Below are 24,656 nucleotides of genomic sequence, written 5' to 3' on the forward strand. Positions count from 1 at the left end.
AAAGATTTTATTAAATGCTGTAGCATTTTCCTGATCTACCATGATACTAAACCTGTCAGTAAAGGAAATAAAGTTAGTAATAATATATTATTATATATATTATATATTATATATATTATTATTATATTAGCATAATATATTCTTAACAAACTCATAGCAGTGTTTCATCATAACTACTTCTCCTTCTGAGTATTCACAAACCATCCTTTCAATAATCTATTCTAGAATTGATGTTAAACTTACTGCCCTGTAATTTGAAGTATCCCTCTTCTTTTCATTTTTGAAAATTGGGACATTAGCCTACAAACAGTTTCACATCTTTCCCATTCTCTCTGATTCCTCATATCATAACTCACAGTCACATAGTGCTTTATGATATGAAAATCATTTTCCTCATAATAACTGTGCATTAGTGCAAGTACTATTATCCCCTTTTACAAATGAGGAAACTGAGGCCCCAAGGCCAACCTTTAAATACGCCAATCATGAATTAAGTAAGGCTAAATACATGGATTGGTATAATTCCTCTGCAGTAAAAACTCTAACTCATGAATATTCATCAGCAATTCTAGCTGTTTCCTCTCCCACTTTGGCTGAAAGGGCTTAATCTCATCATCCATTTCCTCTAGCTGTCCTGGCAGCATGAAACATGAAACTATGAACATATTATCACTTCTTTATCTCTCCATTGCTTCTTATCCAAATGTTTTCCATAGTATTTCTTCCACTTAAGTTCATGACTTTTTACAAAGGTGAATTAACTTCCTAAACACAGTCCTACCTTTTATCTAAATTGTTCCTTTTTAAGTGTGTCTGTGACCTTGAACAGGCTATTTTCTGTGGCTGGAATCCCGTTCTACCTCCACCTCTTGGCATCTCTTTTCCTATTCTTCTTCCAATGTCATACTTGCTGACCTCTCTGATATCTGGTTCAGCAGCTTTGTCTGAACTCTTTTCTTTTTCCCCTTTACTTTTCAGTTTTTAACTCTTAATTAGATCAGTACCCAGGCAAGTAATTTCCAGGTAACATTCCTGAATACGAGACTGTTCATTTAACAAACATTTTCAGAATATCTATTGCATGCATGTAATCACATACAGAATTTAGGTAAGACACAGCCCTGCCTCACTATGTCTTAATTCAAGGTCCAGAAAGCTGAATCCCATTCTCTGAAGCAATTTTCTAAGCCAGCTGTTCACTTCCTATATCCTTCCTTTTAGTCCAAAATCCTTGGCTTCACTTGGTAACAGTAATGAAAATAATGCCCTCATGCCAAAATTCTCTAGTTTCTTGGTGAGGTCTTCATAAATTCTAAGGATTATTTCAGAGTTCTTCCTCATGACACTTTTCATGCCCACTTGAAGAGTACATGGCAGTCCTCAGACCTGATACTTTGCTCAATGTTTTGCGGCACATTTCAGATGTCTCTGTCTGTGAAAGATAGTTTATCTCCTGATTGGATATAATAAGTCAACTGTCACTTCCTCACCTTTAGCAGAAAGTTACCTCCTACCACAACACACATCTTCTTCCTGGACTGCTGGTAGCTGCTTATAATCTTGATGTCATCCATCGATATCTCATCTCCTGAGAAGGTCTAGATTCAACTCAATAACCAAGAAAATCCCCTCATCCTGCTAAAAGCCTGATATTGCCATTTCAGTTTCACTGCTCTATTCTCTGGATAAATGTTAATATTTGTAGTAGATTGCCACAGTTTTCATCCCTCATCTCTGTAATGTCTTTAGATATAATGTTTTATTAATAATTTTATGTTACATTAATGATTTATTAGAAATTTTATGAACAATAATATGTAGATCTCCCCCTGCCCTCAATCCTTAATGCAGAAAGTACTCTGATTCTTCTTGTTTGAGTTAACTTAGACCTAACAAAAGGATCAAGGAGTTCATTTACCTGGAGTTTGATTACTCAGTTGGTGTCTATTGTTTTTTTTTCCTATTTCCTGTAGGTTTGGGCAGCATCATCTGAGGTAAAGCATCAGCCACCATCAGATTTTCTTTGGAAGGAACAAGACAAATTTATAACAAGTCCCAACTGTACAACCATCCTGTGTAAACCTAATGGTGAAGTCAGTGTTGAATTCTTAACAGTTGATTATAACTTGATATATAGATACGTATGTCTCCCAATCCCTTTGGTGCACCAGGTTATTTTGGAATATTTAAAAATTTAGCAAGAAACACAACTAAATACAATCACAGATTGAGACAAATCAGCAGCATCTGCTCTCTGACACCAAATGTGCCAAAATTGGAAAAAGAGCACATAGAACATAAAAAGTCCTGAACTTGAAATCAGAAGAGCTGAGTTCAAATCCCTGTATAATCTTGGGCAGGTCCATTAACAGTATAAAATAGGAATTTTATGATGTGGAGTGTGCAGTGGGTGGCAATGAGGACTGTGAACAATGCCTGGACATCTACCTGCTATATTATCAATGACATTTAAGTCTAGGATAGAGAAATACAGGAGGAAAAAATGAGAATGGGAGATGGAATTTATTATTTCAGGGCTTTTTGTGCTATCATTGTCCCTCGTAGCTAGTAAAAAAAAAAGTAATACCTAAAGGGTATCAGGAACAATAAATGGTTTGGGGGTTTTGTGGCTACTGTAAAAATCCTGTCTTTCTGTCTCACCTACAGTCTGATTTACTTGACCATATTGCTACTAATATAGTAGGTGAGTAAGAATTTCCTTCAAGATTCATAGATTTGTAGAGTTCATCTAGGCCAGGGGTGGGGAACTTACAACCTCGAGGCCACATGTGGCCTTCTAGGTCCTTAGGTTCGGCCTTTTGACTCAGTCCAAGTTTTACAGAAAAAAAATCCTTTTATTAAGGGGATTTATTCTGTGAAGTTTGGATTCAGTCAAAGGGCCAAGGGCACTTGAGAACCTAGAGGGTCACATGTGGCCTCGTTCCCCACACCTGATTTAGGCCAACCCTCTATAACATGTGGGAATGCCCTCTACAATATCTCTGATGGGGGTTCTTTCAGTCTCTCTTAAACTCCTTTATTGACAGGGAACTCACTACCTAATGAATGTAGAGCACCTTTATTATATTTTTCCAGAAAAATCTGAATTTAGAAAACAGTGGTTTTTAATTTTTAATATGTTAAGTCTCTTTGTCTCTCAGTGGTATAGGAACTTTCTACACACACAGACTTCAACCCTCCCATAACTTAGTGAATAAATCATAGAGAGATATCAGAAGCTCAGGGCAGTTAAGTGGCTTGCCCATTGTCACATTAGCTAATCATAATTGGAGACTGGATTTGAACTAAGATCCTCTTCCCTGCAATTCCAGGACTTTCATCTGTCATGCCAAACAGAAGATCTAACAAAATAAGTTATCAAATATGCATTGAAACTGATACTTGTTCAAGGTAATGAGGGTGGGAATATTTAAGAGAGAATTGGCTATGAGGACTGCTATTGAACAAGATAGACTGTAGCCAGTCTGCATTACAGTATAAAAATTTTGAAAGGCTTGTAGTACAAATCAGAGAAAAAAAGAAGCAGTTTCCTCTCAGCATCATAGGGAATCTAAGTTTCCCTACCATCTTGACAGTCTGTTCTGAGTCTCCTTAAAGGACCTAGTTGCTTCACTAGACTCTCTATGTACCCCGTGAAAAGTAAAAATGGGGGCTCTTACTAGGCTCCTCTATAGAGGGCTGCAGAAATGGCCAGTGCAAGGAATCAGGGTCCCAAGTATTTGCCAGGGAACTTGCCTGTTCCTATAATCAGTGACCCTTGGTAGCCTTTTATCAGCTTTCATGTACTTCTCCTTAAGGCTCTTTATAAGGTTACACTAAATTTCCTTGTATTTCTGTAAGCTATGATTTGAATCCCCAAGGTAGAGAAAAGGAGGCATGGAGAGAGCTTAAGTTATTTGCCTAAGGCAACAACCCAGAAATCCTTTGCTGAGTCTGGAATACAACCCAAGAGGACATTGTTTCCAAGCAGGCCAATAGAACTCTCTTCCTCTCCTTCACTGTTTACTGCATCTTAATTATATATTATACTTAAATATCTCCTTTCATTTCAAGATTCCAAGTACTTTGTAAATATTCTAAACTTTTCATTTACAGATGCAGGCACAGAGACTTTAGATTACTTTTTCAGAGATGGAGAGGCCCAGATCAGAGCTCCTCTTGGAAGAGGTCTCAGTTACTAGCACTGAAGCTTCTTATACAAACTATATGTTCTGTACATAGATGCTTTATATATAGTCTTGAGCCGTATTTTATTACCTATGCTCAAAGGGAGTCAACTATTTCCTGTGCATTCTTATTTACCCAAATTTGGGTGGAAAGTTGTATAAGAAGTGATAAAGTGAGCTCAGAAGAGGGAAGAACAGGGAGCAAAGTGCAAAAATTGTTATGGCCCTTTTACATCTACAAGGGAATCTTGTGGATTGGGATGGTGAAGGCCCTTAACATGCTATATCAAACTGGCTGAAGGAACTGGAGAAGTTTAGCCTGGAGTAGGGAACATGAGGGTATTGTCCTCATAGCTGTCTTTGGAGGACTATTTGGAAGGAATATTTGAAGAACTGTCTCATGAATTATGCCTCCTCCATTTTGTACTTGTGAAGTCAATTTATTAAAAACAAATGTAAAATTCAGTTGGAGGGGGGGGAGGGGAAGGGGAGGGAGCCTAGAAATCATCTCAATCACAACCATAGAATTTAGAGCTAAAAGGGACTAGCAGAGAGCTAGTTCAACCCATACTTTTACAGATGAGGAAACTGAGGACAAGAGAGGTTAAGCAACTTATCCAAATCCATAGTATGAATCCGATTAGAACGAAGGTTTCTTTACTTCTAGTCTATAAAAGCCAATAAAATCAAGCAGGACTTTTACTTCATTCATGAAATATTCATGATACTTCATGGAAGTCCTACTTTAAAAATAATTATTTGTGTTTTAATAACTTATAAAGTATTCCTTTAAAACTAGCAATTAATATTAGTTTAAGATAAGGTCACTACACTCACTGGCAGGGTAGGGAGATTCAAATAGAAAGTTTGCAAACTCTGGCTCTATCTGTGATAAAGATCTCTTGGATAAGTCATAGATCCATAAAATCCCGGAATTTAAAGGGCCATCAAAGACCATCTAGTATAACCTCTATCTGAGTAACAATTCCTTTTACAGTATATCTACCAAGGGGTCATTCACTCTTCGCTTGAAGACTTCCAGACAAGGGAAATACACTCTGTCCTGAGGCAGCTCATTCTGCTTTTAGATAGCTTTAATTGTTAGGACGCTTCCTTATAGAAGCCTAAATATGACTGCAACCTCCACCTGTGGCTCCTGTTTCTGCTCCTAAGGCTAATCTGAAGAAGGATAATGCCTCTTCCATGAGACAGTCCTTCAAATATTCCTTCCAAATTGTCCTTCAAGGACAGCTATGAGGACAATACCCTAATGTTCTCTTCTCCAGGCTAAACTTCCCTAGGTCCTTCAGCCAGTTTGATACAGCATGTTAAGGGCCTTCACCATCCCAGTCACCCTCCTTTGGTTGCATCACAATTGATCAATAGCATTTCTAAAATGTAGCACCTAGGTCCAGACCTAGAACTCTAGTTGTGGTTTGACTAAGACAGACTATAGGCCCATTTCCTTATTCCTAGAAATTATACCTCATCCCTTTTTTGAGGCTTAAGATTGAATTAGCTTTTTGGTTACGATATTATACTGTTGACTCATTTTGAATTGGCCATTACTAAAACCTGACCTTTTTCAGATAGACTTCTGGCTGGCTTACATACCCCTGATGTCCTACTTACAAAATTGATTATTTGAACCCAGGTGTTTGGGTTCAAAATATTGAATTTCATCTTACCAGATTTGGGCCAGCATTCTAGCCTGTCAAAATTTTGTCGAATCCCAATTTTATCATCCATCGTGTTAGCTAACCTTCCTAACATTGTGTCATTTACAAAGATGATAGTATAAATTACACAAATTCCAAACTGGTTGAATGACTAGATTGGAAGGGTAGCCATTGTCAGCTTGGTAGCTGGCCTCCACTACATTGCCCTAGGGATCTGCATTTGGCCTTGTGCTCTTTAACATTTTTATCAGTGACTTCATTAAAGACATAGAAGGCTTGCTCATCGCATTTTGAGATGACACCGGGCTAGGATGGATAGCTCATAAACTGGATAATGAAATCGGTATTTAAAATATGCTGACAGGCTAGAACATTAGACTGGAGCAAGTAAATTAGGTAAAATATAATAAGGACAAAAGTTTTACATTTGTTTTTAATGAATTGACTTCACAAGTATGTAATGGAAGAGGCATAATTAGATAGCAATTGTCTGAAAAAACATCTGTTTTTTTTTGTGGATAGCTGGTTGAATATAAGTACACTGTGAAATGAAAGAAAAAAAAGAAAGCTAATGTGATCATGAGCTGCACTAAGAGAAGTAGACCTTCTGGGAATAAGGAAGTGATTGTCCCATAGGATTCTGCCCCAGTCAGATCACATGTGGACTGTTGTGTTCATTTCTGGGCACAGCAGTTTAAGCAGAACATTGATAAGCTGGAGGGTAATTGGAATAATAAAGGGCCTTGAGTTTACAAGTCATATGAGGATCATTTGAAAAATCTGGATATGTGTGACTTGGAAATGTGAAGATTTTGGTGGTAGTAGCAGCAAATGCTGCAGTCAAGTATTTACAGGGCTATCAAGTGGAAAATAGATTCAGTTATTCCATTTGTTCTGTTTGAGATCTCAGGTCAGAAACAGAAGCAATGGGAAGAAGTTGTAAAGAGGAAAATTTAGGCTTGACATTAGGAAAACTATAATTATTCCTAAGTGAGATATAGAGGTCTTCAAAAGAAGCAAAATGACCTCTTGTCAGATCAGATGTTATAGTAGGAAATTTCTTTTCAGCTATGGGGTGGACTAGATGACTGCTGAGATCCTTTCCAACTCTAAAATTCTGTGATTCTTTAAACTTGATTAGCATGCTAGCTATGCTTTTATCCAAGTCATAGGTAAAAATATTAAAGCAGCACAGGGCCAAGCATCAAACCATAAGTGATTACTTTTTGTGATCTGGCTATTTACCCAGTTCCAAATCCACATAACTCTACCTCTATTTAATCCATATCTTTTTTTATCCATGAAAATACCATGAGTCTTTATCAAATTCTTTGTTTTCTAGCACCTCAGTTTCTTTCTCTGTTTCAAAGAAACAGAAAACCCTTCATAACAGAGGGTCTTGTGACAGCATTGTTTAAAATGCTGTAGGAAATGTAAATGTGATTTAGAAAGTAGAAACTAAGCCTTAAAGTGCTATAGAAAAGTGACTTAGTAGGGTTCACAACATTAGGAATCATGTAGGAAAACATAATAACATTAGCAAACATAGGAAAAGGGTAAAGCCTCTAGGTGCTATAGTGATGGGAATTGTGTTAATTGACTGAAATAGCATCCTAAAATTCCATCTTACAAATATTAAATACATTGAAATGTGATATTTAGAAATAAACTTAGAGAACTATATTTGAACCAGGTTTTGATTTCCCAGAAATTCAGTAGTAAAGAATAATTCAATTCTGCAAGCATTTATTAAGCGCCTTCTTGGTACCACATGCCAGCCATTGTTCTGGGTGCTAGAGATACAAAGACAAAACGAAATAGCCGCTGTTCTCAAGGAGCTTACATTCTACCTGGCAAGCAAGGGAACATTTCCAGCTCTACCCCAGTGACAATGAGTTTCTGAATTTATGATCAAGAACTTTTCCTTTTAAAAGTACAAGTTACTGAACCATCCCTGAATAATCCCAAAGGCTAACTAAAATGTCATTCAGTTGCTGCATTATGACCTGTTAAAAACCCTTTCTAGTATCTAAGTTATTCAGTTCTATAATCAAATGAAGGACTACTGCTGATATGCCCTTTTTTGCCCTTTTTTTCTTTTTTGGTGAGGCAATCAGGGTTAAACGACTTAGGATCACATAGCTACTAAGTGTCAGGTGTCTGAAGCCAAATTTGAACTCAGTCCTCCTGACTCCAGGGCCGGTACTCTATCCACTGTGCCACCTAGTTGCCCCACTGATACACTCTTATATTTTGGTCACAGTGATCTATGAAATTTTCCATGTAGAGAGAAGTTATGATGTGCATTGGTATGGGTTATGTATGCTTCCACTGATCAAATTAAAGCTCTTTTGAAGAAGTAAGTTATTCAAATATCTAATAGAAAATTTGAAGACCTCATAGTACAAAAGCCAAAATCTTCAAATAGTTAGACATGAATTACCATGACGCACATTTTAGGGGCCTAAAAAGTGCCCTCTTTGGCCTGGGCAAAGAGAAGTCAGACACACTTTTTAAAAAGTAGAAAATATGGCTCAAAGCCCTAAAATACCTTTTCATTGACATTGAAGAATATTCACTAATAGTTTCAACAGAACACTGGAAAGGGAATCAAGGGATCTCACTTCTAGCCCCTTTCTCCTAGTAACTAGTCATGTATCTCTAAGGGCCTTTTTTTTACTCATCTGTAAAATGAGAGGTTGTGTTAAATGATTGCTAAGATTCAGAAATTTTATGAACCTTCAAATAGGCATTAGCCATAACCTACCCTACTCCCACTGTCGCCATTACTACCTTGTAAGGGTTAACTTCTTCCACAGACTCTAAAGAGGAGTTTGGTTGGTCTGGGCACAGTAGATAGAGTGTCTGGCCTGGAGTCAGGAAGACTCATCTTACTGAGTTCAAATCTGGCATCAGACACTTACTAGCTGTGTGACCCTGGACAAGTCACTTAACCCTGTTTGCCTCAGTTTCCTTATCTGTAAAATGAGCTGGAAAAGGAAATGACAAACTACTCCAATATTCAAATGGGGTCACGAGGAGTCAGACATGGCTGAAAAATAACCGAACAACAACAAAATGGTTGGTCTACAGGAAATCTATTTTTAGAACACTGGCTTAGGCCTTGGTGAGAAAAAGAAACATGATATACATTCTCTTAGTTGGAGGGGTCTACAGTTATAATCTTAGATGTAGAAGTCATCTAGCACAACCACCTCCTTTTACAGATGAGGAAAAAGGGGCCCCAAGAGGAAACACAACCTGCACAAAAGTGGCATAGCTTGTAATTTGATCATCTAGGATTTAAAGCCATTCCTGTGACTCCAAATCTAGCGCTTCTCCACATGCCATCCTAGAGAGAGATATTCTGCTTCTTGATAGAACTGACTAGATTGGCATTTATGACCAAGAAATAGATACTTGTTCCCCTAAGAAATGTAGTCATACATGAAGCAAAAATGGAGTTTTCCCACTCAAATCCATTAAATTTAAATTTACATTTGATATTCTACTTTTTCCTTGTCTTTGTTTAGTTTAGTTGAACATCAATTATAGTATTTTCTTTATTTAATTTGTTCATTTAAAGTCAAGAGAGTTGTATTTTAAATGAGAGGCATGGGTTCAAATCATAGCTCCAATATTTCTTAATTGTGTGACATTATGCAAATCACTTGCACCTTACTTTCCCTACCATCATGCTTAGTTTCTTCATATATAAAATGGGAATGGCTGTTGTCCTTCAAATTTGAAGAGGAATAAAATGACATCACTATGTCAGAGTCAATGTATAGTGTGTCTGACTGTGGCTGATCAGACCAATATGAGCCCAGAAGGCTGGCTCTACCACAGGTCAGGCACAAATAATCTGTATGAATATGTGGAATGGAGATGTCTCTAAATTTGTGCAACTCATGTTTCTTTTGAGCTACTGCAGTCCTACTTTGTTTGTAGAGCATAGCATATTCTTTGATGTGGGCACACCTTTCTGGATACTCCTTTGCCAATCTCCCTATCAATTCCGAAGTTCTTCATATTGATCTTGAGAATGTTCTTGTATCACTTCTGACCTCCACGTGAGCTCTTGCCTTGTATGAGTCCTCTGTAAAATGGTCTTTTAAGCAAATATACATTTGGCATTTGAACAATGTGGCCAGTCCATCAGAGTTGTGCTCTTTGCAATAGGATTTGAATGCTTGGCAGTTCAGCTTGAGAAAGGACCTCAGTGTCCAGTACCTTATCCTGCCAGGTGATCTTCAGAATCTTCCTAAGACAATTCAAGGGGAAGCAAATTCAGTTTCCTAGCATGGCACTGGTATACTGTCCAGTTGTCACAGGCATGCAACAATGAGGTCAGCACAATGGCTCTTTAGAACTTTGGTTTGGTAGGCAGCCTAATACTTCTTCTGTCTCACACTTTTATTCCGGTCCTCCAAAACACTGAGCTAACTCTGGCAACATGTGCATCAACCTCATCATCCATGTGTTCATCCTTGGAAAGTATACTACCAATGAAAGTGAACTTATCCACAGCATTCAATATTTCTCCATTTGCTGTAACTGATGGTTCCAACTATAGAATGTGCATTGCTGGCTGGTAAAGAACCTCTGTTTTCTTGGTGTTGATTGTTGGGCCAAAATGAGCACTAGTAGCAGAGAAGCATGGGAGCAGGTACACAGCCCTGCTTCACTCCACTGATGACTAGGAAAAGCACAACAGCATCACCCATTATTCAGAACCAGTGCAAGCATGATATGGAACTGGCATACAGTTCTAATGAACTTTTCTGGGCAACCAAATTTTGCCATGATCTTCCACATGCTTTCATGACTGACAGGATCAAAGGCTTTGGTCATATTGATGAATGCTGTATTTATACCTCTATTCTGCTCCTGGCATTTCTCCTGGAGTTGTTGGGCAGCAAACACCACATCAACCATTCCTCAGCCCTTTCTGAAGCCACACTGGTTGTCTGGTAGATGGCCATCTTCCAGGTGCAGGATCAGCCAGTTAAGAAGGATTCTGGCAAGAACGACTAAGAGAGAGACTCCCTTCACTGTGATTATTGCAGGACAATCTATTTCTTTTTCCTTCATAGAAATGGATGGCATCCTTGAACTCTTGGGGGATAACCTCCTCTCACCCTATAACCCAGAAGATTTCAGTCAGCTTTTGTATGAACAGTGGACCCCCAGCCTTATAAATTGCTGCTGAAATAAAATCAGTGCCGAGCTTTTTGACACACTAAAGAAACCTAGTAGCATTCAAAACGTTTCTTCAGTTGGAAGTTTAGCCAAAGAAGGATTGACTTCAACCTAAGGTAAACAGTCAATGGCTTCAATATTGGTCAATGATGGTCTGTTGAGAACACTATGGAAGTGTCGATCCCATCTCTCCAGTACATGTCCTTATCACTAATCAGTGTGCCTCCATCAGTGCTAAATAGTTGAGATCACCATAGGTCTTTGGCCCATAAATAGCCTTCGGGGCAGGGGCCTTCTCCAGTGGTCCTGATCTATATCTTGCCACTGGACTCAGATGACTCACAAGGAGAAAGTTAGGCTGGTGACCTTGCACTACCCTCCCTCACTAAAATCCAATTCACTTGCAAGTCATGGCATCATCTTCCTGATGTTATGGTCCTCTTCAAGAATGAAGGACAAACAATAACAACAACCTGTGAGCCTTCAGGGTATCATAAAAGTGCTTTGGATGGTTACTATCAGTGTAAAACTGAATTTCATCTGCCCTCTTACTGAGCCAAGAATCTTCCATCTCTCTAAGCTTTGCTTGCACTTTACTCTTTTTGGAGTTAAATAAATGCTGCCTTCTTTAAAGACAGAAGAACTATCCTTCTATTAGACCCTGTAGAGTTCTTATTTTTCATTAATAACTTCTGAATTTCCCCATCATTTTCATCAAGCCAATCCTGATGTCCACTACTAATCTGACCCGGATGAAAGCTGCCCACTCCTTTAATGCTCCACTGTTGCTAACTATATGTTGACTCAGCTTTCTCTCCAAGTTAGCAGTGTGTTCACATATGGAGATGCACTCAAATCTGTTGACATTAAGTTTTCTGGTAGTCATCTTGCCTTGGGGCCACCACTTTTGTTGAATGCTGATGTTTAGCTTGGAGATGATAAGTCTATGATCTGTCCAGCCTTCTGCACAACACATCACCTTTATCACCCTCGCATCCATCTGTCTCTTCTCCTTACAATGACATAGTCTATTAAATGCCAGTGTTTGCTACAAGGGTGCATCCTTGAAGTTTTACTGCATTTAGGTGAACAGAAGACAGTGTTGGTGATGAAAAGGTCAGGAGACACAGAAGTCTTCAGCATAAGTGACCATTGCTGTTGCTTTTTCTGACTCCATTCTTCCCAAGGACTTCCTGCCACAACTGATAGTCTGTGCCTACTCTGGCATTAAAGTCACCCAGAATTACAAGCTTGTCCTCTTTCAGCACATTGCTGATGAGGGTCTCCAGCACTTCATAAAATTTTTCTTTGACCTCATCAGGGTTCATCATGGTAGGAGCATAAGCACTGATGATGGGAGGATTGCTCTTTCCTACAAGTGGAATTACATTATCATGAACCTGTCATTTACTCCTTTGGGAGGTCTACAAGCTTGTTGACTAGATGAGATTTGATTGCAGAACCTATGCCAGCTTCACAGCACTCCTCATCACGACCACCACTCCAGAACAGCATGTATCCAACTTTGACTTTGGTAAACACCTCTTCATTTGCCAGCCTTGTTTTACTCAGGTCTGCTATTTGAATGTGATACCTGCTGAGTCCTCTCACAACAAAAGCTGTTCATCTTTCAGGTCCACTGCATTTCATGTTGTCCATAAGTGTGCACATATTCTGTGTCTCAATGGTGAGTGGAATCATCTTTGCAAAAAAAATTTGTACTTTTTTGTGTTTCAGCCACAGGGCAGGATCCTTGTCTGCTGCAATAAGCAAACCAGGGTTAGGTTAGGTGAAGCAGACAATTTTTAGGACAGTCTTTTCTAGCCTCTTCCTTATATGAAGAGGTGAGCAGTTCAGGCTTTTAAAAAGGTTACTCAGACACCTAGGGGGCTGCCAGATCCCACTGCCGCTTCAGTCTAGTGAGAAGACAACCCTATGTTCTGGGCTGCCTGTGTGCAGAATTGTGATTACAGCTCCTAGTATATCCACACCTGTTGCTTCATTACTTGTCCACCCCGTAGGACTTCATGGTAGGTAAAAATGGTAAAATTGTATGGGTGATGTCTTTTGACTCACACACATAAGCTGGATTTAAGTAAGGCAGAGTTGTACAATGTCATCAGCCTCACTTTCTCCCAGAATCATTGGAGTCCAGCGGCAAGACAAAGTCAAGATGACTGGTGATGGCTCGTGAAGCTCTAAACACTCTGCAGCACCTGCTTCTACCTTCATGGCCCATTGGAACAGATTGTTCTCATCCTCCCATTCCAATAAAGTCTTCACATGCTTGTGGTAGACATCCCCCTAACTCACCAACAGGTTTGAAGCCCATCAATTACCCTCAACCTTGTTTAGCCTGTCTGCCAAAATGGTTTTACCAGGGTGTGCCATTGCACATGCTATAGCTTCTTGGAACCACAGGTGAGTGGACACGAAAGGTCTGCCCTCACACCAGAGGTACTAGTCTTCCCTTAACACTTTGTACTCCCCAGAATGGGATAATAATACAACCAATGCCTACTTCACAGGGTCATTGTGAGGAAAGCATTTTGGAAACCTCAAAGGGCTATGTAAATGTGAATTACTGTTATTAATCCATGTAACAGTTTTTACATTGTTACAGCTTAAGTCCAAGTCTATAGTTTTATAAAATTAAATGAGAAGTTATTTTATCTTTCTATTTTAAGTATACAAGTTGGTGTGAATGCTTTCTATGAAGAGAGATATAATTGTTAGTGTCTAGTCAGTCTTTACCTTAATTCATCATTCTAATAAACATGTAGAATGTTTAGGAAACTGAAACTCCCTACCCTTTCTGTAGTTGAGTATATGAGCTTTATAACTTTCACTCCCTCTTAGCCTCCCAAAAACCACCACTGCTTTATTAACACTTTAGTGTCTCCCTCCGCCCCCTCCTCTTCACTCATAAACAGGAAGCAAATGGAGATAATCCAAAAGATTGCAGAAATACAAGGCATTTGTGAGTCCCACAAAATATTTGAAAATTTCATAAGCCTGAATTTGAAGATTGTGTCCTCTATGAAACTGTCTCTAGTGGCTTTGTCCTTCACTATAACACATTTAACTTGGCATCACAAAATACCTAGGTGCCATGGAGGCAGAATTTTCTGGAATTAAAAATGTATACTTATGAAAAACAATATTAAAAATATTTCTCCTTTCACTTCCCCTTCATGTTATACTCTTATACTCCTAGCAACTTCCTCTGTTATCTGCTCCTACTCTGACCTAACAGTCATTGATACAAAGCTTTACTGGTTCTCTCTTACCATTTCCACCCTACATTTACATTGATGAGCAATCTATACCCTCTTTCAAACTTTAAAATTAGATTTAATGATAGATAATACAATTTTGATCATCTCTTTAGCACATTTTATTGTAATAGGTCTAAGAAATTAAAAGAATAATGCTCTTGAATAATATATTACAGTAATGGACTGCTCTCTTTAGGCTATTGCTTGGTATACTCCTATCCATTGGAAACAAGCATGGGAGGGATTTGACACTGACAAAAAATACTCCAGAAGCCCCCTGGCAATTTCATCACCTAAAGTACAAATGAATCGGGAAACACTGTCTACAGTAATGAAAGCAAAACAAACCACAACAATACTGGAGGAGCAAGTTCGAGTTTTTCTTAAAAGGTACATACTCATACTTGTCTTGTTCAGTATGGTAGTTAACTGAGTACTACCCAAGGATCTGGTGACAAGATGGTATCAGATGGAGAAATAGACCAGTGGAGGTAAGATAAAAAATAACATGAACTATTGCTCCAAATTTGAAAAGCGTCCATGTTGTAAAGTGCTATATAAATGTGAGTTACTATTATTAATCCATGTAATAGCTTTTATTATGTTAACAGTTGTTTACATTGTTACATGTTGCAAGCATAAAAATATGACAGAGTTTCCAACAACAGGCACAAATGTAGGGAGAGGTGATATCAAATGGTTTATGTTATACAACATACTCAAATTTTTTGGTCCCTTCATTGCTTTTTAGTACCTCCACAGAGGCAACTAGATGACTTGGTGGATAGAGCACTGGACCTCAAGTCAGGAAGATCTGAGTTCAAATTTGGCCTCAGACACTCAGTAGCTGTGTGACCTTGGGCAGTCACTTAACCTGTGTTCACCTTAATCTACTGGGGAAGGAGCTAGCAAACCACTCCAATATCATTGCTAAAAAACAAAAACCATGGACAGTATTGGCATGCTATAGGCCATGGAGTCATGAAGAGTCAGACATGATTGAATGACTGAAGAACCACGAAAAGATAAGGTACAGAAGTTGTAAAGAGGTGAAGCATTTAACCAGCATCTCTTGAGTACCCATTTCATGCCTAACATTGAGTACTTTAATTCATACTATAATTGGGTAGATAGAGGAAACACACTGCTGAAATGAGTTTGCTAAGAGATTCATATTTTAACACGGATCTTGTTTTATATCTATATATAACATTCACATCAGATATACCTCTTTAATTCCTACTGATAAATGGATCTTAGACATAGGACCATTTTCTTTGGACCTGAAATGCAATTTTAGTTATCACAATATTAACCAATTTGCATTGTTTCTATCTACCTATGTTTTAGTTTTTTGTCTGTTATAGAAACATAATTTTGCTTTTCATTTTTATTTCACAGAGAAAAAGAAATCCCACCAAGTCTTTTCCCCAATCGTAGCCCATGGGGCCTTAGTAGCAATTGTCCTGTACATCCCAACTATTCATTGTTCACAACACTTACTATAGGCAATGATGGGAGCACGTTGTGCAGACAGTCAAGGTTACAATCAGCTAGAGGTGACCCAATACCAGGTGAGTCAAGAACCAGTTATCAAAAGGGAAAAGGAGGGACAACACAAATAAGTTTCTACTAAAATATATAATCTCCAAGAGGAAGAATTGAATAACCATCCATCCTCACTTTGTGGCCCTCAAATATGCCATAATAAGGTCATACTGATATTAATTTACTTTAGTACAGTCCTTTGCTTCTTAACTGGTCTCAGTGCATCTAGGCTCTCACCTCTATTTGATCCTCTACACCACTATCAAAGTGGTATTTCTAAAGCACAGATCTGGTTCGATTAATTAAGGAGGACACCCAGGTCAGCCCTCTTTTTGTTTCCCACCCAGCTGCACTCCTCTGGATTTCCCCATGCCCCAGAAACTTCTTCATCCTACAAGATCACATCTGCCCTGGTTGTAAATGTCATAAGTACCTTCCGACCATGGGGACTCTCTGATTGGAGGGCAGAATGGAGAGCTGTTTCCCATTTCCTACCTACCTCCAGTTCCTTGGATTTCTCCATCATGCCCCTGTGCTGGGTACCATCTCTCCCCTGTCCTCATTTTTAGCTCTCTTTGGTAAGTCGTCTTAATTGTGATTGTAAGCTACTTGATAACAGGGGCTGTACTTCTGCTTCATACTTGTATCCCCAGTACTTAGCACAGTACCTGACAGAAGTACTTAATAGATTTTTATTGACTGACTAACCATATCATTCCCTTTTAAAGAAGCTTTATTGGATCCCTATTGCCTTTAGAAAAGAATCCAAACTCTGTTTGGTATTGACAGCCCTTCACAATCTGTCTCCACCCCACTTTTCCAGGTTTATTACACTTTACTCTCATCATGTATTCTATGCTTCAGCCAAACAGTCCTACTTGTTGTTCCCTATACTTGATATGATATCACCCACTTTTGTGCCTTTGTTCAGGCTGCTCCTGATGCCTGGGATGCTCTCTCTCCTCGCCTCTGTGCCTTGGGACTCCTTGCTCTCTTCTAGATTTAGTTCAAGTGCCACCTCCTTCAACAAGCCATTATTCCTAATTCTCGCAATCGCTATTCCATTCTACCTACCTCTGTCACTTTGTGGCATTTTTATATTTGTCCTGTATTTCCTTCTCTGGGAAGATATTGTTTTATTCCCACAGAATGTTAGCTCCTTGAGAGCAAGGACTAACTTGTTTTTTTATCCATAGCCACAGCACCTAGTATACAGAAAGTGATTAACATTTGCTTGTTCATTTGTTGCACATATTAAGAACTCAAGAGATATTTGAATAAATGAATGAAAAGAAAGACAACATCTAGCAAATATATGGTTGAGTTGTCTTACAAATTATTATTTTGTAAGATAGATTTTGAGCCTGAACCAAAAGTGTATTTTTCTTGGTCACTAGGGTAGAAAAACTATCGTTTTAGGTTTTACTGTGATGAAAAGCTATCAATCCCAGCTGCTTAACAGAAAGATATTAATTTAAGTCTTCTCATTAAAAAAAAACATCAAGGGCTAACCTATGGTCTAGCTTAGGAGCCTTCTCACTTACTCCATCATTGTCTGCACCATGCTGCAGGCTCTCATACAGCCTTCTAGGAAATACAATTCAGAGAATTTCTGCCATTGAGTAAGGCTCTCTTGTCCACAAAGAGAACACAAACACAACCTCTACATAGGGAATGGTAGAAGGGACTGAAGATGTAACCTAAATAGAAGAAATATGCTGTCTTCAAATGTTTAAAGGCCTGGTATTTAGAAGATTTAGACTTTTCCTAATATCTCAGAATAGAACTAGACCCAATAGGTACACTTTAGAGACTAATGGAATATGGCTCAATTAAGAAAAAACTTTTTTAAAAAAAATTATATTAGTCAAGAATGAAAATGAACTAACCTGTGGGACAGCAATTTTCTTATCAATGAAAGTGTTCATTCAGAATCTGGATGACAACTTGTCAGAGATGTACAAGAAGAAGAATACATTTCTTCACAGAGTCAAGGACTGGACTAAATGATCTTTGAGGTCCCTTCTGTCTCTACAGTGTCTAGTTCTATATTGATAGTTAATGAGAAATAAAGATTTTGAATGTGGAATTTTGCTTTGTGGACATCTTTTCAGAAATGCACCTATTTTATAGACTGATGAATACATGTACCAAGAGTTCTATAAATTTATCATGACATTATTAGGATCTTACTACTGCAGGGAGCGTATCTCCTATAGTATTCACTGAATTGGGCACCAGAAATTTGCCCCCGAAGGCGGAAAGGAGGAAAAAGGATTATTAAACGGGATAGCAATATAGCTTACATTATACAGGTCAGTCTCAAGGTCAAGATTTTAAACAACACAGTATGATCAGCTAGAAAAGGCCAATTACTTGGATCATTTACAGCCAGAATGAACAAAATATAATATCCTGACACTGATACACTAAACAAAATGCTCTATTTTCCATGTTTACATTAACTACACTAAAAAAAAATTAACAAAAAATTTCAGCACAAATGAAACATAAAATTTCTCATCTGTTCCTTGTTATAGTAGTAATTAAGGTGGGGCTTTTTGCTGTTGACCTTTAATGATTCTGGCCTTTGTTTTAATGGGGCAGATAAAGTGGAATGTTTTTGTATTTCTCAGCACTGAGACAATTGGGAGTCATTGATTTGTATCTGATGTGATATTGGGGGTGGGGAACTTTTCCATGCCCAGCCTAGGTGAGGTCAGGGCCCTCGGGGCCCTGAACAGGATATATAAGTGCAGAGGTTGGCGTTCTTTTTTGGAGCTCTTAGCCACAGCAAGGGTGGCACGTGACTCTGGGCCAGCCATTGTAATGAGCTCCCCGGCTGAAGACTCAGGTGTTGATAACTACGAATTATATTTGGTCTGTAATTCAGAGTGCTGGCTTTTTCCCCTGAACTAAGTGGATGTCATTTGTATACTGGATTAAAGTCAGATTGTTAACCCCTTAACATTGCTTTCCTTAAGTAAAGCAGATCAAAAGGACCTGTGTTGGCAGCTTTCTGAGTGCTGGTTGTTGGTGGATCTTACACCCCCACAGAAGCTGCTAGCTGGATTGTTGGAACACTTGGCTGAGATCACATGTTCCTGAATAACAACTGTGGGGTTTTCCCTCTCATGTTTATCAGGAATTTAGGTTAAAATAACTCATATTCCTAAGGATTATTTTCAGCAATGGACAGACAAGTGAAAATCATTTTTATGTCTTTTCGTACAACTGAAGTAACAGAACATTTTAAAATATTTATGTCTAATTTCAGGGTATTAGTTTTAAGAGTAAAGTGATAATGTAAATGAAAGAGTGATCACTTCATTACAGTGAATTATACTGTTCAAACCTCACTTTTAGAAATATAACCATTGGTCTTCCACTTAATTCACTAGGTAAAGATGTTATTTCAGGAAATCATGAGGTTCAGACCAAGTTACCTAGGTCCTAAATGTTTTAGACTTAGATTACCAGAGAAAGTCCTTCTTCTTTCTCACAAAAATTAAGGCAAACTTCACAACTACTACTGATTATCCTACTACTAAATTTCAAGAAACTGTAGGTGTGCATTTTCTATAAATGTTACTTAGCTCCAGGATGTACTTTGTCTCTTGAATAGCTTTAGTTTATCTGCTTTTGGGGGAAAAGAGGGGGTAGTCAGGATTAAGTGACTTGCCCAGGGTCACACAGTGTCCATGGCTAGATTTGAACTCAAGTCTTCCTGATTCCAGGGCCAATGCTTTATCCACTGTACCACCCAGCTTCCCCCATTTATCTGCTTTCAATGTGTAATTTAAAATAGACCTTTTAAGGGTCAGTCCAGGGTTTGGTAACCTATAGTCCAGTAGTTTGCTGATCTCTGGTGATATATATCATTTCTGATGTTTTCAACATATATTTTATGCAAACATACAACCTTTGTCCTTTTTGGATTATTTTGAAGATGAGAGATAACAAGCTAGATCCTCTCTATGGCCAAGGTACTCCTTATCATAAAATAATGCATCTTTGGAAACCAATTTAACTCTTTCAGATCAATAACTATTTAGAAAGTTAATATTTTGATATACCAAACAGTACAATGATTGACTCATTGCATTCCAAAGCACGGTAGGGGGAAAAGAAGTTTTATCTCAACCAGCTATGTGGGCAGACATGGGTGAAAGTAATAGCACATAGGCACTGAATAACACAATCACTACAAAATAGTGTTCTATATTGCCTTCTGAGATATTGGAACGTGCTAAAATCTGTGTTCCTGTTCTGGTTTCTAAGAAAACTAATTTTTTTTGGTAGAGTGACCATTGAGAATCTTGTTTGTAGACCCCACAGAGTAAGAAGTTACCTATATGTTGTTATTTGAAAACTTACAGTAAGTGCTCTCTGCCCAAAAAAGGTTTTTTTTTCCCTCCTAGATGTCATAGAATCTAAAATTATGCCATTAGAATTTGTACCATTCCTTTGTATTTTGCTCCCTTTACTCCTTTCATAAAATGCAAACACTTCTGAGAAGGTAACATATTAAACAAATTCACACTGAAGTTTTTGTGACTTATCAGAAATCACTTCCCCATGGCAGGAAGACTTTGTTGAACAGTGAAATCAATCTTTGAAAGTTGTGCTGTTTATTAGCTACTATTTAATCTTTCCGAACCTCATCTATAAAGATGCATTTCATTGGGTTGTTTTAAGACATTTTGTAAGCCTTAAAGCACTATATGAATATGAGCTACTATTTGGCAAGAGAAAAGTGGACATTGTTGAGGGATGTCTGAAGATTTCACCTAATTAACCCCATTTATTTATAAGGAGATGTGTAGTATATTCAGCTTTTACAAGAAACTATATCCTTTATGATACCTTGTCACTTTATAGGTTTGGGGTTTTAAAACCAATCACATAGAAAGCGATTATTTCTCCCATTCACGAGACTTACAAGCAATGTCATAGAATAGATGGGAAGATATTATACTTGAACTTGATAAAGATATGGCTTAGAATTCTGTCTCTGATATCTACTAGCTACGTCTTCATGTGCAAGTTATTTAATATCTCTGAAACTGTTTCCTAATCCACAAAATTGGGATAAAAGTATTTGTAGAATGTAGTACAGAGGATTGTCGTGAAAATTAAATGTGATAAAGTGTGTAAAATGCTTTGAAAACTTTCAAGTGGTACTCAAATGTCAGCTGTAATTATTATTTGGGTAACAATTGGTATGTAGTCTCCTTGCAAGTAGTAGGGATTATTTAATTTATATTATTTTTATTCCCACCCAGCATAATCATGGGCATGTAGTAGGTCCTTAATACATGTTAATTGAGTGATTGTTACAAAGTAAATTAGAGCTGTCCAAAAATAGAGTGGTCTGCTACAGGAAGTAGGAGGTGTTCTCTCATTAGAGGTCTTCAAGCAGAGATTGAATGACCACTTCTTGGAAATGTTACGGGTTTACCTGAATTCTCTTTGAACTATGAGTGTCTATGAAGATAGATTAGCATAATATATAGTGAAAAGAGTTCTGAATCTGGAGTTAGGAAGACTCTTACTAGCTGTGTGACCTCGGCCAAGTCACTTAACCTCTCTAAGCTTCAGATTCCCCATTTGTAAAATGAGGAGGTTAGATTAGATGACCTTTGAGGTCCTTTCAAGTTCTAAATCTAGAATCCTAACTATATAAGCTTTTCTCAGATATGGAGAGAGAGAAGAAGAATATAATCCATGGTCCAGAATATGTCTTTTCTTTAAAATTTTTTAAATTTCATTAAATACTTCCCAATTACATATAAAAAATATTTAACATTCATTTTTTTTAAATTTTGAGCTCCAAATTTTCTCTCTCCTTCCTGCCCTTCTCCCACATCTTGAGAAGGCAAGTAATATAATATCAAGGATGAAGTAAGGACAAAGTAGAAACCTAAAGAGAACTCAAGAAGCTTTTGATTTGTTAAGAAGGCCAAAGATTGGGTTTGTTGAAGGGAAATTTAGGAGAAATGAAGAAATTTCAAGGAGAACAATGTTCAGGTTTAGATTATATTCCTTATTTTTGGCTCCTGGGAAGAAGGTTGAAACAGGAGCAGAATTAAAGAGGATTAAGGAATAAGGAGCTGAAGAAAAGGAATCAAGAAAAAACTCTCAGAAGGAAGAGGAGAAAAGATCAGGCAAGGTAAGTTAGAAAAAGTAAGTAAAACAACTAAATTGGTAAATAAGACATAGAAATTGGTGGAATATCTTTTAGGGCTAGTCCCAAAGGAGAAAGGAAATATAGACTGTGTTTATTCAAGTTGTTGTGACAAAGGAAAGGAAGTTGGTCGTTGCAGTCAAGGTATTGAGAAATAATAAAAAGTCTCAAGGAAGGTATATAAGAGGTGAGGTGTAAACACTAATAAGTAGTTTGGTGGGTATTTTTATTTTGTTTTCTTTTTAAGATGGAGATGCTCAATCAGTATGGAGATCAGGGAGAAGAGTTTGCTGTGACTTGCTTGGATTGTGTGATTATATTTTACCATAGTGTATCAGTAAGGCAAAATTCATGATACCAAAGGTAATCCTGTATATGCCTGTATGGTTCGGAATCGCAAAGTATAAGAGATTCTCTAGGTAGAAAACAGAAGTAAACATTTATTTGGACACCAGAGGATTAAACCCCAAAACCAATAATTCCAATTCGACATAGCAACAATTGTATCCCAAAACAAGTAAGTCCATTTCAATATAACAATAAGGAAATTAAAACACAGTATTACAGCAAAGAGCCAAGTCATCCTGTAACCTTCCCCCCTGCTAGGGCCTTTCATTCCATTCAGGAATCCTAACTGTCTGCTTGCCTGTGTCCTCTCCTCTCTCAGTTCTCTGGTCTCCGCAGCTCTCTGATCTCCACTCTGCCCTGCACTTGCTCTGCACTCTCTCTGCAGCTCTCTCTTGTCCCTTCACAGCTCTCTGAGTTCTGTAGATCTGTGGATTCTGTAGCTCCTGAGTTCTGTTATCTCTAAGTTCTGTAGCTCACCTGTCTCAGCTCTCCGCAGATTCTGAGTTCTGTGGCTACCTTCTCAATATATGTACTCTCCTTAGGGCCCAAGGGCTTCACACCCAATCAGCAAAAAACAGACCCAGGGCTTAGCACTTAGTAAGTAAAGGATGTAGGCCTGCCCACAAACAAACCTCTAATCAAACTTCCCACAAGTAGCCCCACCTGAGGCCTACTGGATGTGTGGGGAAAGATCTTTAATCACTGATAGGCATCACACATAGCCTACTGACCTCATTCCAAGTGGGATGTCTCTCCAGTTTATTAGAGACAATAAAGTATACAGTGAGGTGGCAGAGAGGACCCAAAATAGACGGGGAGAAACCTGATCATTGTCAGGAGGTTGAAAAGTGGAAGATTACCACCAGGGCAGCCATAAACCTAGAGTTAAAAAAAAATTTTGAAACTATTCTTAAAGAGGAATAACTTCTTGTCCTTCAAGGAATGATAAAGTTAAGCCACAGAATCAGTCACATGAAAGAACGTTACAAAAGAACATCAAATGAAAGGGTCAGATAAAGAAAAGAAGAAAAACTTCCTATTTGAAGATATGAAAGCAATTACAGTAGTCATGACTATTGTCTTCCTGTGGGTGTGAATCTAAGATATAACAGAATATCTCCCAATACTTATAAAAGGTAACTTACCAATTTCTGGTGATTCACATGGGCAAAAATGATACTACCGGGAGAAATCTAAAAAATTTTGCCAAAAATCACAGAATCTAAATTAAAAACCACAAGAACACAATTGATTTTCCTCAATGCATCCTATCAAAAGTAAGTAATACCAAAATAAAATGAAAAATTTATTTGTGAAGTGAACATCTGGCTAACTTGATGGTGTTTGAGACCTGGATTAAGATTTCTGGATCATGGCTTCAAATGTAATAATACTAAATTCTTGAGAATGCTACTAACAAAGGCAGGGAAGAATGTATTTACCTGGAGTTTTACAAATATAATCAAGAGGGCTCTAAGCTTAAAAAAATTATTTCTCCAACATAAACTGTAGATACTGAAAAAGTTGAAAGAAAAAAAAAGCAGTTGTAAAAACACGGAAGTTCACAGGAAACAAAGTTTTTAAAAGCTACCAGCAGGAAATCCTATGGCCTCCAAACTATGCACAGAGGCCCAAAGTTTAGTCAGTAAGAGGAATTAGAAATCTTAATGCAAGGAGACAAATTTAACCTCATGGTTCTCACTAAGACATGGTGGTTTGAAATATGACTGAAATATGGCCCCTTCTAGAAGCCCCTCATTCAAAAAAGGAACAGAATAGGAAAAAAGGAATGGAAAGTAGCATTGTATACTGAGAAAGTATGTTCATATGAAGAAATACAGGAACCACTGGGGGAGAAGGGGAAAGCATGACAGAGAGCACCTAGACAGAAAGAATAATTCCAGAAAAAGCTCACAGATCTGACACAAATACATGCTACGTAGTGATAAGAGGCTCATTTTCCATATATTTGCTAGAGCTCCCTTTCTTCCAAAAACAGACCAGCTAATAACTGATTGAAATGCCCTAATGACAATTTCATCCTTCAAAAGCTGGGGGAAACAATGTGATAATTCTGCGCTGGATATTCGTATCACTTAAAAGGGAGGAATTGAAGTTGCTGAGGTGGGAATTATGAGAACATTGGGTTAAAGTAACAGCTTGTTCCTAGAATTTCATAGAGATCAGAAGAAGGATTGTTATGGTAACTAGGGTGGGACTTTTTTGT

At 38.0% G+C, this 24,656-nt stretch overlaps 1 protein-coding gene across 1 annotated transcript in view; it reads left to right on the forward strand.

The window, feature by feature from the left end:
* The window catches only part of LMNTD1 (lamin tail domain containing 1), a 102,069-nt gene that overhangs the window by 48,183 nt on the left and 29,230 nt on the right, over positions 1-24,656 (forward strand). The window contains exons 7-9 of the mRNA XM_036758443.1: positions 1,974-2,093; positions 14,543-14,736; positions 15,748-15,920. Of these exons, the coding sequence (XP_036614338.1) occupies positions 1,974-2,093; positions 14,543-14,736; positions 15,748-15,920 (487 nt within the window). The remainder of the gene's footprint in view (positions 1-1,973; positions 2,094-14,542; positions 14,737-15,747; positions 15,921-24,656) is intronic.

The sequence above is a fragment of the Trichosurus vulpecula genome, chromosome 5, assembly GCF_011100635.1.
Source record: "Trichosurus vulpecula isolate mTriVul1 chromosome 5, mTriVul1.pri, whole genome shotgun sequence".
Lineage (NCBI taxonomy): Eukaryota > Metazoa > Chordata > Mammalia > Diprotodontia > Phalangeridae > Trichosurus > Trichosurus vulpecula.